This window comes from Chelonia mydas, chromosome 14 (genome assembly GCF_015237465.2).
Source record: "Chelonia mydas isolate rCheMyd1 chromosome 14, rCheMyd1.pri.v2, whole genome shotgun sequence".
Classification (NCBI taxonomy): domain Eukaryota; kingdom Metazoa; phylum Chordata; order Testudines; family Cheloniidae; genus Chelonia; species Chelonia mydas.
Window position 1 is genome coordinate 8,839,857 of NC_051254.2, and position 16,635 is coordinate 8,856,491.

At 41.7% G+C, this 16,635-nt stretch overlaps 1 protein-coding gene across 2 annotated transcripts in view; it reads left to right on the forward strand.

Moving 5' to 3' along the window:
- The window catches only part of ERN1 (endoplasmic reticulum to nucleus signaling 1), a 62,287-nt gene that overhangs the window by 9,996 nt on the left and 35,656 nt on the right, over nucleotides 1–16,635 (forward strand). For both annotated transcript variants that reach the window (XM_037914295.2, XM_037914296.2), the window contains exon 2: nucleotides 11,281–11,401. In XM_037914295.2, coding sequence (XP_037770223.1) covers nucleotides 11,281–11,401 — 121 coding nt within the window. The remainder of the gene's footprint in view (nucleotides 1–11,280; nucleotides 11,402–16,635) is intronic.

Here is a 16,635-nt window from a genome sequence, read left to right on the forward strand (position 1 = left end):
AATGATTAAATCAACTTATTTCTGTTGTTTTATACTAAGCACCTATCAGTTTCTCCAGGTGAGTTGTTTGTGAATAAAGTAGATCTTGTGATGCAGCATTCGTGGCTTCTTTTTTACTTGCTAACTCACCAACGTCAGTAATTTGCAATGGGTCTGTCAGTTTAAAAGTCTTAGCTGAAAAATACTGTGCCTTGAATAATTAAAATTAATAGGAGATTTTGAATGATTAAGAGTTGCATATGCTTATGGATTTTTAACCTGTTAATAGGTAAAACAAATAGGGCATTGGAAATAAAGGAACCCTGACAAGTGCCTCAAGCCTGAAATAATTGACTCATCTTCAGGGTTCAGCTCAAGGCTTCATGATCGCACCCTGGATATCTAAGGTGGCTGCTGCAGTGCATAAGAAGCAGCACCACATAAATACCCTTTCAATGGTTTAATATAAACAGAGAATCCTTGAGCAGCTGGAGATTATGCATGGAGAATGAAGGAAGGCTGAAGAAAAAAGCAGGGAGCAAGAGGTGATGGAACAAGGCAACTGGAGCAAGGGAGAACAGAGTTTAACAGGGGCATCATTGTTACAGGATCAGTGGGTTGAAGGGAAGAGAGATATACATGGGACCAAACTCTGTTGTCGCTTACGCCTATGTAACTTAGTTGGTTTCAACCTCCTGGGTGTAAGTGAGCAGAAATTGGCCTTTGGAGTCCTGACAATAAGTTCTTCAGTACAGGAGCTTTCTGTGTCCACTTTGCAACCTTAATATTATCTTTTTCAAAATATTAGTCCCAGTTTGAGTTCTGAATTCCAGAAGTAACTGCCATCCTAGTTGTGCAATGTCCGTGCTATGTGCCAGGTTGCAGAAGACTAAGGTCCATTAAAGAATCTGGCACGTTTGCTTCTTGGATTCTTACCTGTTTGGCGTGTTGGGGAGGAGATTAGGTAGTTGTATCCAACTGCATCGGAAGTAGATTATTTTGTGTGGCTTGACAGCCAATGTAAAAACATCCCACACTAGTATCTGAAGAGGCTGTGCAGCCATTGGTTTCTTCTCAACACAGTCTCTCACACCTTTCTTCATTTAATCTGAAAATATGTAAAAGTTAATAGATCATACATACTTAGAATATAAGCTTGTTCTGAGTGAAAATCTCCTTCAACGCTATTATTATTTTAGGTATTTTATTTAGTGCTTGTGAACAGGGTTAGATTGACAGCCATGCAGACTAAAGCGCCCACCTTATTCACTGAACCTTGGATGAGAGAGGGGGTATAGAAGGCACATAGCCCCCGGTTATCCCTGTCGCTGAACCAGGAAGCGATGTCAGGTTTCTACCTGACTAAAAGGGAACTGGCTGTGTGGGTGTGAGATTATTCCCTCCCCCTTCCAGTTATACTACACCCAACCGATTAAGATGAGAGTGCAGATTGCTGCTAGAATTTCATGATCTGATTAATACTTCAGAACTTTCTGGGTCATATGCTGTGCAGGAGACAGACATTAGTCTGGTTTGTGGTAGAAAGTTGTGTGAATACCTCCTTCAGTTATGGTCTCCCCTCTCTCCTTTTATCTTTAAACTCAGTAACGATCTGAAGGCTAAAAGTAAGAAGATACTTTCATGCTTCCCATTTGCAGAGTGTGCAGAAAGAACTCTTTGCACATTAACTACTTTCCATTCCTTTCCAGGTACTACTGATCGTGTAAAATAACTGAGAGTTAAAAGAAAATATTGGTTTTTGATATACCAACAAGCAGTTTAGGTGTCTTGTTTAGTTCACAATTCATATGGCCATGACAAAGTAACAGTTCAGTTCCCTGCTTCTTAAGTACTGTTTTTTAAAACAATACATACCTTCCAAACATCATTATGGTTGCAATTATAATTTGTCATGGTGAATTCTGGGAAATTTTTTGTATTAGTTGTGGGAAAGTTAGAGAGACAAGGTGGGTGAGGTAATATATTTTACTGGACCCACTTCTGGTGGTAAGAGATGCAAGCTTTTGAGCCACACAAAGTCAGAAGTTATGGAAATGTTAGTGTACAGGAATTGGGTAGTATCCATTTAAATATTTTGGAAGCCCTCTCATGGGTTTCCCTGTCTTCTATTGTGGAAGCTACCAGAACCTAACTCTGGGGGGTAGTCTCTGGGGCGGGGGGTGTTCCTCATGTTCTTAACGTTGTGTAAAGAGTAGATACAACAGAAATCCATGGACACGCCATGTTTTTTTTAAGCAATCCGTATAGGCAAAGGCTTTGCAAAATTTGCAAATGGTCTGGCTTTGTGGTGCCTTCTATAGGCTAGGCACGGCACCTGCTATATAGTGGCTGCTGCAACCCTTCCTCTTGTATAGTTGTGTTTGTGGTACTGCACCTTGTTTAAATAGTTTAGAACTAATGGGTTATACAGGCATAACTCTTGTACTCTGAAAGCTGCAACAAGGGCAGTAGGTGTAAAACTGCAGGTGTACCAGGCCACCTACTACAATGCCTGATTTCTCCTTTGTTCAGAATCATATAGATGAATATATTGTTCACCCATCATGACATCCAGGCATCAGGAAAAGTCCTGTGATTTATCTGGAGCTACAGTGATGCCTTCTAGCTTCCCATCCGTGCTGTGATGTGGTGAAGATCAATTTCTCTAATTGTTTGCACTTGTATAGTAGTTTTCATTATAAGATTTCAAAACTCTAAGGCAGTGAAGCATTTTCTGGGCTGGTCCTCTTCCTCCTATCCACAGTACTGCAGCCTTAGTAGTAGAGGAACATTTCAATATGTTTGAGTTCCTCTCTTGTATGTGGAGACTCCTCAGGAGTTGTGCTGCATCTCCAGGTATTGTTTCTGAGTCTAATCATTTAGATTCTTGCACACTATGGTAAAATGGCTTTATTAGGTTTTGATCTTATTTGTTTTTCTCTTCCTGTTGGGTGTTGCCTTTATCTGTAAGAAGCCACAATAAAGCTGTAAGGAACTGACTCAGACCTGAAAACCCCAAGCTGCTAATGGCACCAGCTGTTCAAAAGTTAGAAGCTTTCTGTGGCAAATGATGGTGCAAGCCAGCGTAAGGGGCTGAAGCAGCTGAATATCCCCTGCCGAGAAAACATGCTGAATATCCCCAGTGTGTCTTTTGTAACCAAAATATAGGTGTAATTATTCAAACACTGCTTTTATGAATTTGTATAGTGAGTAACTCTCCCTATACTCAAAAATCCAGTGGGTGATATCAGGGCTTGTCTGCATTACATCTGCAGAGCCATAGCATAGACGCTTGCTGCAACAATGGAAGGTTTTTCCATCACTGTAGTTAATCCACCCTCTTGAGAGATGGTGGCCAGGTCAATGGAAGAACTCATAAGAACGGCCATACTGGGTCAGACCAAAGGTCCATCTAGCCCAGTGTACTGTTTTCCGACATTGGCAATGCCAGGTGCCCCCGAAGGAATGAACAGAACAGGTAATCATCAAGTGATCCATTCCTTGTTTCCCATTCCCAGCTTCTGGCAAACAGAGGCTAGGGACATCATCCCTGCCCATCTTGGCTAATAGCCATTAATGGACCTATTCTCCATTAATTTATCTAGTTCTTTTTGAACGCTGTTATAGTCTTGGCCTTCACAACATCCTCTGGCAAGGAATTCCACAGGTTGACTGTGCGTTGTGTAAAAAAATACTTCCTTTTGTTTGTTTTTAAACCTGCTGCCTATTAATTTCATTTGGTGACCCCTAGTTCTTTTGGTATGAGAAGGAGTAAATAACTCTTCCTTATTTACTTTCTCCATACCAGTCATGATTTTATAGACTTCAGTCATATTCCCCCCTTAGTCTCTTTTCCAAGCTGAAATAAAGTCTGGATGGTAGCCAGGGAGCAGCTAAAGCGACTCTGGTGTGTCTCAGTCTGTATAAGATAGCAATCGGGCTGGCATGCAAGGAGCTGGGCTGCCATTCTGCCTTCATTACTGTGGGGAGGTTTGTGCTAAAACGCAAATTTTGTATTGTGCCCTAATGATGGTCAGACTCTTCTTCCCCTTATCTCTGGAGAGAAAGACTTTGATAGTTGAGGTCCTTCACCCCCTCCTCTTTCCATATTCTCTCCTTTATTGAAGGTGTTGATCTATGATCAGTTCTGCAGCCTGACTGTGTTTCTCCTAGTTATTAGTAATGGCCCCTACAGGAATTTCCTGCATGTGTTTATTTTTTACAGTGATGATACATACTAGATTCACTTCTTAAAAGAAGACAGGAAGTGAAAATGCTGGTTGGGGAACTAGCTGAATCTGTGAGATGATAAATGCTTGTTCAAAGAGTGAGTAGTTTAGAAGAGCAGAGTTAATCTGTGTAGAGTCTGAAGAGAGATTTGTTGCTTGAGCCATTTTATTCGTGGCCAAATTCCAACTATATTTGTTACATTCTGCCTACCTCAATCCTACCTGCAGTTTTGGATGGCTACAATAATCTTCACTTCCTGTCTTTAACAACTGTGTTTCACCCCAGAGATAACTGCATTTTAGAAGTGGGATAAAGTAATATCTGTTTGAATACCATTTTGTTTGTGAAGTGCTTTGGGATCTTTTGGGGATAAAAGGTTCTATGTAAAGATAGAATGTTATTTCTTCCTTTTTGAAGGAAGCCATTTGTTGGGAAGGAAAAACAAAATGCACAGCCACGTAAGTGGGGAATAACTGGCTAGGTGGCAGTACTGCTGAAAAGGGTTTGGGGGTTCTAGTGGATCACAAATTGAATGAGTCGTCAATGTGATGCAGTTGTAAAAAAGGCTAATATCATTCTGAAGTGTATTAATGGGAGTGTCGTGTGTAAGACATGGGACATAATTGCCCCGTTCTGATAACTGGAGTAGGCAAGAGTCTGAGTTAGCAAGTGGATAAAGTGGACATACACACAGGTTGTTTAAAATTTATAGTTCAGTGGTTGTCTCCTTAAACAAACCACCACAGGTGTCCAGTATGAGCTTATCTTTTATTAGTTAACCTGCTACATACAGTTGGGCAACATCTGGCATATGAGGATGATACGTAATTAAGTGCAATTAACTTGATGGGCACGGTTTGTTTATGTGGTTCATAGATAATTCAGAACTGGAACATTTATTTAATTTCATAGGTTCAGCTGTGATGCTTTGTTTTCTTTTTTTTTTTAAACAGCGCAGTGCCCTGCGGATGCTGACAAAAGCTTATGCTTTAATAAATTTGTTAGTCTCTAACGTGCCACAAGTACTCCTGTTCTTTTGACAAATGATGGATCACTCTGTACAACAAAAAATGTTTGAATTTCTATTTAATTTGCTACAAACAGTTTTAAAGAATGTTTGAACAAATTAAATAAATTGCTCATCTGTTTTTTTTTTTTACAAAGACCTCTGTTGTGTTTTGATGCTTTTTAGTGCTTTAAGTATACACTAGCTTAAATGTATATTAGCTGTTTAACATTTTTAGATGTAGGAAGAATGAATACCTGACATACAGGAGTAAGAAACTTCTTGCTTTCTTTCAGTTTGCACACCAGAGACTGCTAACTGAGAACTAGGTGCTGCCGTTCATTAATCATTGGAGGTGAAATACCTAGTGAAATGGAGTAAGATATTATATAGTATCTGTCCTATTTAAAGTACATCAGAGTGATTTCCAAAGCTGTTAGATACCAGTAGCTCTTAGTGCTATGGTAGCTATTCAGACATTATACATTCTGCAGCTAGTTACTTGAACACAGAGTCCTGGACTTTAGAATCTGTATTATCAAGATAGGGAAAGTTGCTCAGGATACTTGGGTAATATATCCCAGAGTCTCTCTTATTTTTTATTTTTCCTTAAAGTAACGTGAGATCTTTAACTTTATACTTTAGGCTGTCCATGTCAGACAGAAAAGCCCTTGATTTAATATACCACCTGAAGGATGGGCACCCTTAATAAACAGAACATCACCTTCACCCTAGAACTGCATTACAGTTATTGCATTTGAGCTAAAGTCTTTGGTATGGAATTAAATTCCTAAATTTCTGGCCCAGAAGAGAAAATGCTACTGTATCAGCTGTACCAATATTGGAAAGAAAGTGATATCTGGTGATTAGAGCAAGAGATTGGGAGTCAGGTCTCCTGACTTCTGCTTCTGGGCTTGCCACTGATTTATGTGACCAAGAGAAAATCACTTCACCTGTCTGTGGTTGTTTACCCATTTGTAAAATGCATATTTAAAAACGGTTACATACCTCACAGCAGTGATAGGCTTAATTATCTTTTGTGACGTCTGTGAGGATTTCCAGATGAAAGGTACTATTACAAAGTATTATTGTGCAAATGATGATATTCAGAAAATTAACCTCCCTTAAATTTATAGGATTGATTAAAATTCACTAGTTTTTGTTTTCAGAGTAATTTTATTCATGAGAATAAGAACCAATGGCTTTAAATATTAACTCTTTGTTAATTATACAGTATCAAAATGGTTAAAAATACTAATGTAGCTTGCCTGATTGCATGAACATCTCTTGGAAGACATACGGCTGTGTTTTTTAAATTTTTGCTGATGAATATTGTCAGTTAGATCGCGAGCAAATCCCCTCCAAAACAAATATCACAGATTAACTCACATCTTTTATTGATTTTTCCTGTTGGGGAGGAAGAATTTGACTTCATGGGAATGAGAAACAAACATAAGCGTTTCTGTTCTGTTAGTGCTGTTTGTTTGCTGAATCTTTAGGCAAACCAGAAAGTTAGATCTGGTTATGCCAGACCAGAATGTCCTGAATTTATGAATGATGATGATCCATAGAAAGAAAATAGTTTGGAATTAAATTGCACTATAGTGCTAATGCTGCAGGAAAAGTCTGAAGCCTGAAAAAATAACACCATAAGAGAGAGAACAACACGTACTGTAGGTTTCACATAACTTGATGGAAAAAATGTTCAGAGTTACGGAGGGTTTCAACTGCTCCTGTAACACAGTCGTTCTGTCTCCTATTTTTTTGACCTGGTGTGGGAAAGCACCTGTGTAAACAAAGATGGAGTGGTATCTAGTGTTTGACTCCTGCATTCTATTCCTAGTTCTGCCACTGACTTGCAGTGTGATATTGAGCAAATTATTTAGGGTTTTTTTTGCCTCAGTTTACCAAACAAAATAATTGGGAACCAATAACCCATTTCAAGTCCTGAAAGATCTGGCACATACCCTGACCACACATCATAAAAACCTGCCAAAAAAAATTAATTCCTTGTTGAACATTAATAAAAAAACCAACATGATTATCTGTACTGCATATTAAGCAACAATGAACAATAGAAGGGCAGGTTATTTTAAAAAGTGGAATCCTGCTGTGGGACAGGAGATATATGGGTGAGGTCTTTGATCTTTCTGTAGAAGCACCTTAGATGGCTATCTTGCCGCTGCATAATCTTGTCCATAAAATATATACAAAAAATGTTTTGTGAAACTAACATCCAACAAACCTAATACCCATACACATATTTACATGAAATTTAAATTTTAAAAAGCAAATAAATTCCAGTGTAAGCACTTTGTTTTATTAGATTGATAGCACTGGACTATATTGTCAAAACCTAAAAGTGAAACTTACAATAAACAAAAATGAAATTGATTGGTCTTTTTACTTTTGCATTTCTTAGCTTGAAAAATGTTAAATAGTATAATATTGAAAAGCAGTTAGATTTTTCACACTTTGTCTTATGGTGCTATTGCTGATGAAGGTAAGAATAGTGTGGGGAGGTAATTTTTTTTTTTCTTTAATGTGATTCTCTTTCAATCTTTTTTGTGTGTGTCCAATTTATTATTTTCAATATTTTATCTAATGTATAGTTTTTAAAAATGCTCCTTTGACTTCACTGAAGTAGGGTAAGGCCTACATTTTCAAAAATGACTAGTGATTTTGGCTGTCCAGCTGTGACATGTTAGAGGCCAGATTTTTCAGAGGGCAGCTGCTGACCACTTTCTGAAAATGAAGTCCTTTTAAGCATCTCAAGTTGGGCACCCAAATATTGAGCCACCAAAATTGCTAGTTACTTTGCCCTCTGAAAAATCTGGCCTCTAACATGTCACCCAAAATCAATAGTCACTTTTGAAAATGTATGCCATGCCCTACTTCAGTGAAGTCAAAGGAGCATTTCTAATAACTATGCATTAGATAAAATTATTGAAAATAATAAATTGGACAAAGAAAGATTGACAGAGAACCACATTAAAGAAAAAAATAACCTTTCAAATCTACTTTTTAAAATTAAAATTAAAAATTGATGGCTTAAAAAGACTTGCACTGCATTTGTCTGAAAAGCTGTTTTGTATAGTTATGAGAAGCAGCATGGTGGAGTGGATAGGGTAATGGACTGGAAGCCAGAAATACTGTGCTTTATTCCCCGCCTGCTCAGCCACTGATTGTGTGTGGGTATGTGTAATGGGGCAAGCCACTGTGCTTAAGTCTCCTTTTTTATAAAATGAGGATATGATGTACATTCATTTTTGTAAATGCTTTGAGATCTGGTGATGAACAGCACTGTATTTAAAAATATTTTCTATTACCTTTAATATTCGGTGTTACTGGTTAAAAGCTCTGGGTCTTGATCTTGCAATGATCCCATCCACATGGAACCTCTGCTACAGAGTTCAATCCACAAAACAGTGATAGCTCCAACAGATTCTGGGTGGAATCTTTAGATCAAGATGGACCCTGTCAAGCAGACAGTTTTTCTGTATTGCAAAGCCTGTTAAGATGATGATGCTAGTGCCAAAAATTCAGAGAAGCACAGTATGTGGTTCAGTTCTTATTGCACCATTCTCCTCCCCCCCCCCCCCCCCCCGGGGATTTTCATGGTGGGTTTAGGATATCCTAATCACGTCAGAAAAAGGGTGTGTCAAAACTATGCAACACGACAAGCACTTATAGATACATGTTTTCTTCTTGAACTCCGCCCTGGGGCAAACTGGTCTGCACAGAATCAATAGCAGGCAAGGCATGGGCAGTGTATTCCCAGTCTCTAGGCAGGATATGCACATGTGCTGTTCTCGTTAATGTTTTACAGTTTAATCAGAAAAGGGTGTTCCATTTTTATTCTGATGTGTTCTGCTCAAATTTGTGCCAGAGTTTCTATTATAAATCTCTCCAGACTAACATCCATTGCACCAGGTCTTCGCTCGTGAGCAACTTAGCTTATTCTAAGTCACTTTAAAGGATGTGACTTTAAAATTAAAATGTATTCGTTTAAGATTATATTTTATACTTGTGTATTTTATAAGTGAAGAGATCTGTTCAATCCAGAGACACCTCTGTGTATCTTCTGGTGCTGGTTCTCTTCAGATGTAGCTGAATAAAACTGGTTTCAGACTTATGGGGCCATGTGAGCCAGCCCCCCACCAGAACCACATCACAGACCTACTCAGACATTTGCACCATGTTTACGCCAGTGCATTTCCACTGGAGTAACTGGTGATTTACACAGTATGAGACCAAATGATTGTTTGTACAGTATTTGAAGAGGAAACATGCTGCATAAATGCTAACTGCTATAAGTAGGAAAAGACCAAAAGATGATGAACTTAAGAATTAGGGACGTTTCTTGATTTCAAAAAAACTTGTCATAATTTTTGCAAGATGATTCAGATGCCCTGTCTTTAAAATGTAGCTCCTCTTCCTGCTGTGTTGCATTTCATTTTATTTGTGTGGAAAGATGCTTTTAAACTGAATATTGATTACTGACATCATTTGCCTGACACATTTACAGACCAGCATGAGAGAGGCTGCTATTAAGTGCCCCTTGTTGAACAAGTATTACAAAGTTTGGTCTATAATGCAGGGTATAAATATTTTATTTAACTGGAAATGTCTTTTGTCTAAACATTAGGCCCCTTGTAGCTTTTATTATTTGACTGAGTTTGTAACTATGTTTAAGCACTGATATATTTTTCCTTCCTCTGCACCTACAGCAGTTTATCTCTAATCCCTGTTTTCAGGACTGTTATTGATTTGTACTTTTAACTGTTTTTTGTGTTTAAATCAAGCTGTGCCATAAATATTCATGATTGCTGTAATGCAACATGCATGCTCACTGTATTACTATATCAGTGGGTGGTACCTAGGAGTTAGTTAAGTATTACTTTATAATATACTGCTATATAATGGGAAAAGAACTAGGGTATATTACTGCAGAATTGGTCTGTTCTGAAAAATCCATAATTTTCCAAGCAGAGAGCCACAGGAGAGCCAAAGCTGTTGAGCTTGGCAACTTCATGTTTTGTTCTTCACAAATCCTAATATGGTTAAAACTTTGAATTTATCTAGAATTATTTTTTAAAATTTCAGTCATTGGGTTATCAATGCACATAGTTTCACCTTACCAACAATAGTAGCTTGAGATTTAAATATAGTTCTGAAACTTCCCAGACAAGGCAGATGGCAGACTGATGGGCAACACAAATACAGTTTACAAACAAGGAAGTTATTTGGGTGATAACTAAATGCTTGTAACAAAATGTATGTGTTGAGGCTGTTGGTATATATTGGTTCTTTTTGTACCAGGTTGAGAGAGAGGCGTGATTAAATTAAGTTTCTGGTTTAGTCTGCTAGCACCTTTGATCCAGCCTCATTGTTTCTGTTATCTTTTTACATACTTTTGGGATGCCTTGTGATAGAATTACATGTATATAATAGCTAGACTCAAAGACTGTCTATGCTATGAAAATGACAACAAGTAGTAAACAGTTCTCCCGCCTATGCAAACCAGAGTTGAGAACGATTTCTCCACTGGTATCAAAAGGAATAGCAGAGTATAGTACCCCATGTAGGAGAGAATGCTTGACACTATGGGTGAAGTTAATGGTAAAACTTCCATTGAATTTAACAGGGCCAGAATTTCACCCCAAGTGTCTAACACAGCTTGTTTTTGCAGTGTTGATACAGCAGGAGGGCTGAGCTCCGGGAGCAGGTATAGCCAAGAGATATGCTGGGGTCTAAATGAGTGCTCAGATTTTAGATACTTTAGTTTATCTACTGATTGGTGCTGAGCCATTCCTCAGTTTCTTAACTGGCAGTGCCATTTCCTCTGTCCTTCAGGTTTACTGGGTGCCCGTGAGTAACATTCATTCATCTCTACTATACACAGCTGCCTGGCACGGATTTTGTAAAACAGTTTGTCTTGCAGAAAGCAGACTAATCCTTACATGCAAAACCAAAGAATCTTGACTTTTTGCAGCATGACATAATTAAAAGTAACAGATTTTAAAACAAGTTATAATGTAAATTTATGGGCTCTTCTTTTTCAGAGCTATGGAAGCACTAGTTCGGTGACTGTACCAGAAACGCTGTTGTTTGTTTCAACCCTTGATGGAAGTTTGCATGCTGTCAGCAAGAGGACAGGATCAATCAAGTGGGCTTTAAAAGAAGGTGAGTACGAGGTGTCCTCCTACCTTCTGTGGAGTAACTTCAATAACTGTATATATTCAATAACTTTACATAAAATGCTGATACACTTATTTTACCAGGACAATAATGTTCCTCTGATTATGAGTTTTTAAATACTGGCTCACAAGACCTACTTTGTACAAAATTTATCACGGTTTTGTAAAGGATGAACATAGGGGTGCAGAAGCCAAAAAAAATCTTTGAAAAAGATGTAGATACTGAACGACATATTCCTTAGCTCTGCTGTTCTCCTTCTGGACATGACTTGATATCTAACTGCAGCAGTACAGTAATCATGCTGATCTCTATATTTTCACATTTGGATTTTTTTTATATCTGATTTTTTGTTTTTTAATGTTTCAGAACATTTAGGCAGAGGTTATAGATACGATTACTGTACCAAACGTCTTAGTTCAGGCCTGCACATTAGTAATAGTTGTACAGCTTTATTTGCTTTTGGACATAATGTCCCCTTTTTAAAGTTTATTCTTCTGCACTGGGTAAGATGATTGTGACTTTTTTTTTTTTTTTAATGTTTGTTAATGCAAGGATTTTTTAAAAAGAAAAGGAAGACTTGTGGCACCTTAGGGTATGTCTACACTATGAAATTAGGTCGAATTTATAGAAGTTGGTTTTTTTTAGAAATCATTTTTAAATAGTCGATTGTGTGTCCCCCCACACAAAATGCTCTAAGTGCATTAAGTGCATTAACTCGACGGAGTGCTTCCACAGTACCAAGGCTAGCATCGACTTCTGGAGTGTTGCACTGTGGGTAGCTATCCCACAGTTCCCGCAGTGTCCGCTGCCCATTGGAATTCTGGGTTGAGATCCCAATGCCTGATGGGGCAAAAAACATTGTCGCGGGTGGTTCTGGGTACATGTCATCAGGCCCTCCTTCCCTCCCTCCCTCTGTGAAACCAACGGCAGACAATCGTTTCGCGTCTTTTTTCCTGAGTTACCTGTGCAGACGCCATACCACGGCAAGCATGGAGCCCGCTCAGCTCACTGTCACCGTATGTCTCCTGGGTGCTGGCAGACGCGGTACTGCATTGCTACACAGCAGCAGCAACCCATTGCCTTGTGGCAGCAGACGGTACAATAGGACTGGTAGCCGTCATCGTCATGTCCGAGGTGCTCCTGGCCACGTCGGTCAGGAGCGCCTGGGCAGACATGGGTGCAGGGACTACATTAGGAGTGACTTGACCAGGTCACTCTCTTTAGTCCTGCAGGCAGTCCTATTGTACCATCTTATGGTGAGCAGGCAGGAAATATGGATGGCTAGCAGTCCTATTGTACCATCTTTTGCCGGGCAGGCAGGAGATGAGGATGGCTAGCAGTCCTACTGCACCATCTTCTGCCGAGCAGCCAAGAGATGTGGATGGCTTGCAGTCCTTCTGCACCGTCTGCTGCCAGCCAAAGATGTAAAAGATAGATGGAGTGGATCAAAACAAGAAATAGACCGGATTTGTTTTGTATTCATTTGCTCCCCCCTCCCTCCCTCCGTGAAGTCCTGCCTGAAATATGAGAGGGAGGGATAGCTTAGTGGGTTGAGCATTGGCCTGCTAAACCCAGGGTTTTGAGTTCAATCCTTGAGGGGGCCATTCTGTGTGACAGTTGTTTTTGTTTCTCCTTGATATAAAGCCACCCCCTTTGTTGATTTTAATTCCCTGTAAGCCAACCCTGTAACCACGTCGTCAGTCACCCCTCCCTCCGTCAGAGCAATGGCAGACAATTGTTCCGCGCCTTTTTTCTGTGCAGACGCCATACCATGGCAAGCATGGAGCCCGCTCAGATCACTTTGGCAATTAGGAGCACATTAAACACCACACGCATTATCCAGCAGTATATGCAGCACCAGAACCTGGCAAAGCGAAACCGGGCAAGTAGGCGACGTCAGTGCGGTGACGAGAGTGATGAGGACATGGACACAGACTTCTCTCAAAGCATGGGCCCTGGCAATGCAGGCATCATGGTGCTAATGGGGCAGGTTCATGCCGTGGAACGCTGATTCTGGGCCCGGGAAACAAGCACAGACTGGTGGGACCGCATAGTGTTGCAGGTCTGGGACGATTCCCAGTGGCTGCGAAACTTTCACATGCGTAAGGGCACTTTCATGGAACTTTGTGACTTGCTTTCCCCTGCCCTGAAGCGCATGAATACCAAGATGAGAGCAGCCCTCACAGTTGAGAAGTGAGTGGCAATAGCCCTGTGGAAGCTTGCAATGCCAGACAGCTACCGGTCAGTCGGGAATCAATTTGGAGTGGGCAAATCTACTGTGGGGGCTGCTGTGATGCAAGTAGCCAACGCAATCAAAGATCTGCTGATATCAAGGGTAGTGACCCTGAGAAATGTGCAGGTCATAGGGAATCCCATTGCAGCAAAGCCATCCACTAACTGTGGTGGGGCCATAGACGGAACCCATATCCCTATCTTGGCACCGGAGCACCAACCCGGCGAGTACATAAACTGCAAGGGGTACTTTTCAATAGTGCTGCAAGCACTGGTGGATCACAAGGGACGTTTCACCAACGTCAACGTGGGATGGCCGGGAAAGGTACATGACACTCGCATCTTCAGGAACTCTGGTCTGTTTCAAAAGCTGCAGGAAGGGACTTTATTCCCAGACCAGAAAATAACTGTTGGGGATGTTGAAATGCCTATAGTTATCCTTGGGGACTCAGCCTACCCCTTAGTGCCATGGCTCATGAAGCCATACACAGGCAGCCTGGACAGTAGTCAGGAGCTGTTCAACTATAGGCTGAGCAAGTGCAGAATGGTGGTAGAATGTGCATTTGGACGTTTAAAAGCGCGCTGGCGCAGTTTACTGACTCGGTTAGACCTCAGCGAAACCAATATTCCCACTGTTATTACTGCTTGCTGTGCGCTCTACAATATCTGTGAGAGTAAGGGGGAGCCGTTTATGGCGGGGTGGGAGGTTGAGGCAAATCGCCTGGCTGCTGGTTACACGCAGCCCGACACCAGGGTGGTTAGAAGAGTACAGGAGGGCGCGGTGCGCATCAGAGAAGCTTTGAAGACCAGTTTCATGACTGGCCAGGCTACGGTGTGAAAGTTCTGTTTGTTTCTCCTTGATGAAACCCCCTGCCCCTTGGTTCATTCTACTTCCCTGTAAGCTAAGCACTCTCCCCTCCTCCCTTCGATCACCACTTGCAGAGGCAATAAAGTCATTGTTGCTTCACATTCATGCATTCTTTATTAATTCATCACACAAATAGGGGGATAACTGCCAAGGGGTGGTGGAGGAGAGAAGCACCAGGAGGGGTAGTGGAGGAGGGAAGAACAAGGGGACACAGCACTTTAAAGTTTAAAACTTTAAAACGTATTGAATGCCAGCCTTTTGTTGCTTGGGCAATCCTCTGGGGTGGAGTTGCTGGGTGGCCGGAGGCCCCCACACTGCGTTCTTGGGCGTCTGGGTGAGGAGGCTATGGAACTTGGGGAGGAGGGTGGTTGGTTACACAGGGGCTGTAGCGGCGGTCTGTGCTTCTGCTGCCTTTCCTGCAGCTCAACCATACGCTGGAGCACTTTAGTTTGATCCTCCAGCAGCCTCAGCATTGAATCCTGCCTCCTCTCATCACGCTGCCGCCACATTTGAGCTTCAGCCCTCTCTTCAGCCTGCCACCTCTCCTCCCGGTCATTTTGTGCTTTCCTGCGCTCTGACATTGTCTGCCTCCACGCATTCGTCTGTGCTCTGTCAGTGTGGGAGGACAGCATGAGCTCAGAGAACATTTCATCACGAGTGCGTTTTTTTCACCTTCTAATCTTCACTAGCCTCTGGGAAGGAGAAGATCCTGTGATCCTTGAAACACATGCAGCTGGTGGAGGAAAAAAAAAAGGGACGGTGGTATTTAAAAAGACACATTTTACAGAAGAATGGGTACACTCTTTCACGGTAAACCTTGCTGTTAACATTACATACACAGCACATGTGCTTTCGTTCCAAGGTCGCATTTTACCTCCCCCCACCACGTGGCTAGCCCCTCACCCCTCCCCATGGCTAACAGCGGGGAACATTTCTGTTCAGCCACAGGCAAACAGCCCAGCAGGAACGGGCACCTCTGAATGTCCCCTTAAGAAAAGCACCCTATTTCAACCAGGTGACCATGAATGATATCACTCTCCTGAGGATAACACAGAGAGATAAAGAACTGATGTTGTTTGAATGCCAGCAAACATACACTGCAATGCTTTGTTCTACAATGATTCCCGAGTACGTGCTATTGGCCTGGTGTGGTAAAGTGTCCTACCGTGGTGGGTGGAATAAGGCTGCCCTCCCCAGAAACCTTTTGCAAGGCTTTGGGAGTACATCCAGGAGAGCCGCAAATGCCAGGGCAAATTAATCATTAAACATGCTTGCTTTTAAACCATGTGTAGTATTTTAAAAGGTACCCTCACCAGAGGTCCCTTCTCCGCCTGGCGGGTCCGGGAGGCAGCCTTGGGTGGGTTCGGGGGGTACTGGCTCCAGGTCCAGGGTGAGAAACAGTTCCTGGCTGTCAGGAAAATCGGTTTCTCTGCTTGCTTGCTGTGAGCTATCTACAACTTCATTATCATTATCTTCCTCGTCCCCAAAAACTGCTTCTGTGTTGCCTCCATCTCCATTGACGGAGTCAAACAACACGGCTGGGGTAGTGGTGGCTGAACCCCCTAAAATGGCATGCAGCTCATCATAGAAGCGGCATGTTTGGGGCTCTGACCCGGAGCGGCCATTTGCCTCTCTGGTTTTCTGGTAGGCTTGCCTCAGCTCCTTCAGTTTCACGCGGCACTGCTTCGGGTCCCTGTTATGGCCTCTGTCCTTCATGCCCTGGGAGATTTTGACAAATGTTTTGGCATTTCGAAAACTGGAACGGAGTTCTGATAACATGGATTCCTCTCCCCATACAGCGATCAGATCCCGTACCTCCCATTCGGTCCATGCTGGAGCTCTTTTGCGATTCTGGGACTCCATCATGGTCACCTCTGCTGATGAGCTCTGGCCAGTGTGGCAAGCTGCAGGTGACCATGCAAACAGGAAATTGAAATTCAAAAGTTTGCGGGCCTTTTCCTGTCTACCTGGCCAGTGCATCTGAGTTGAGAGTGCTGTCCAGAGCGGTCACAATAGAGCACTCTGGGCTAGCTCCCAGAGGCCAATACCGTCTAATTGCGTGCACAGTACCCCAAATTCGACCTGGCAAGGCCGATTTAAGCGCTAATCCCCTTGTTGG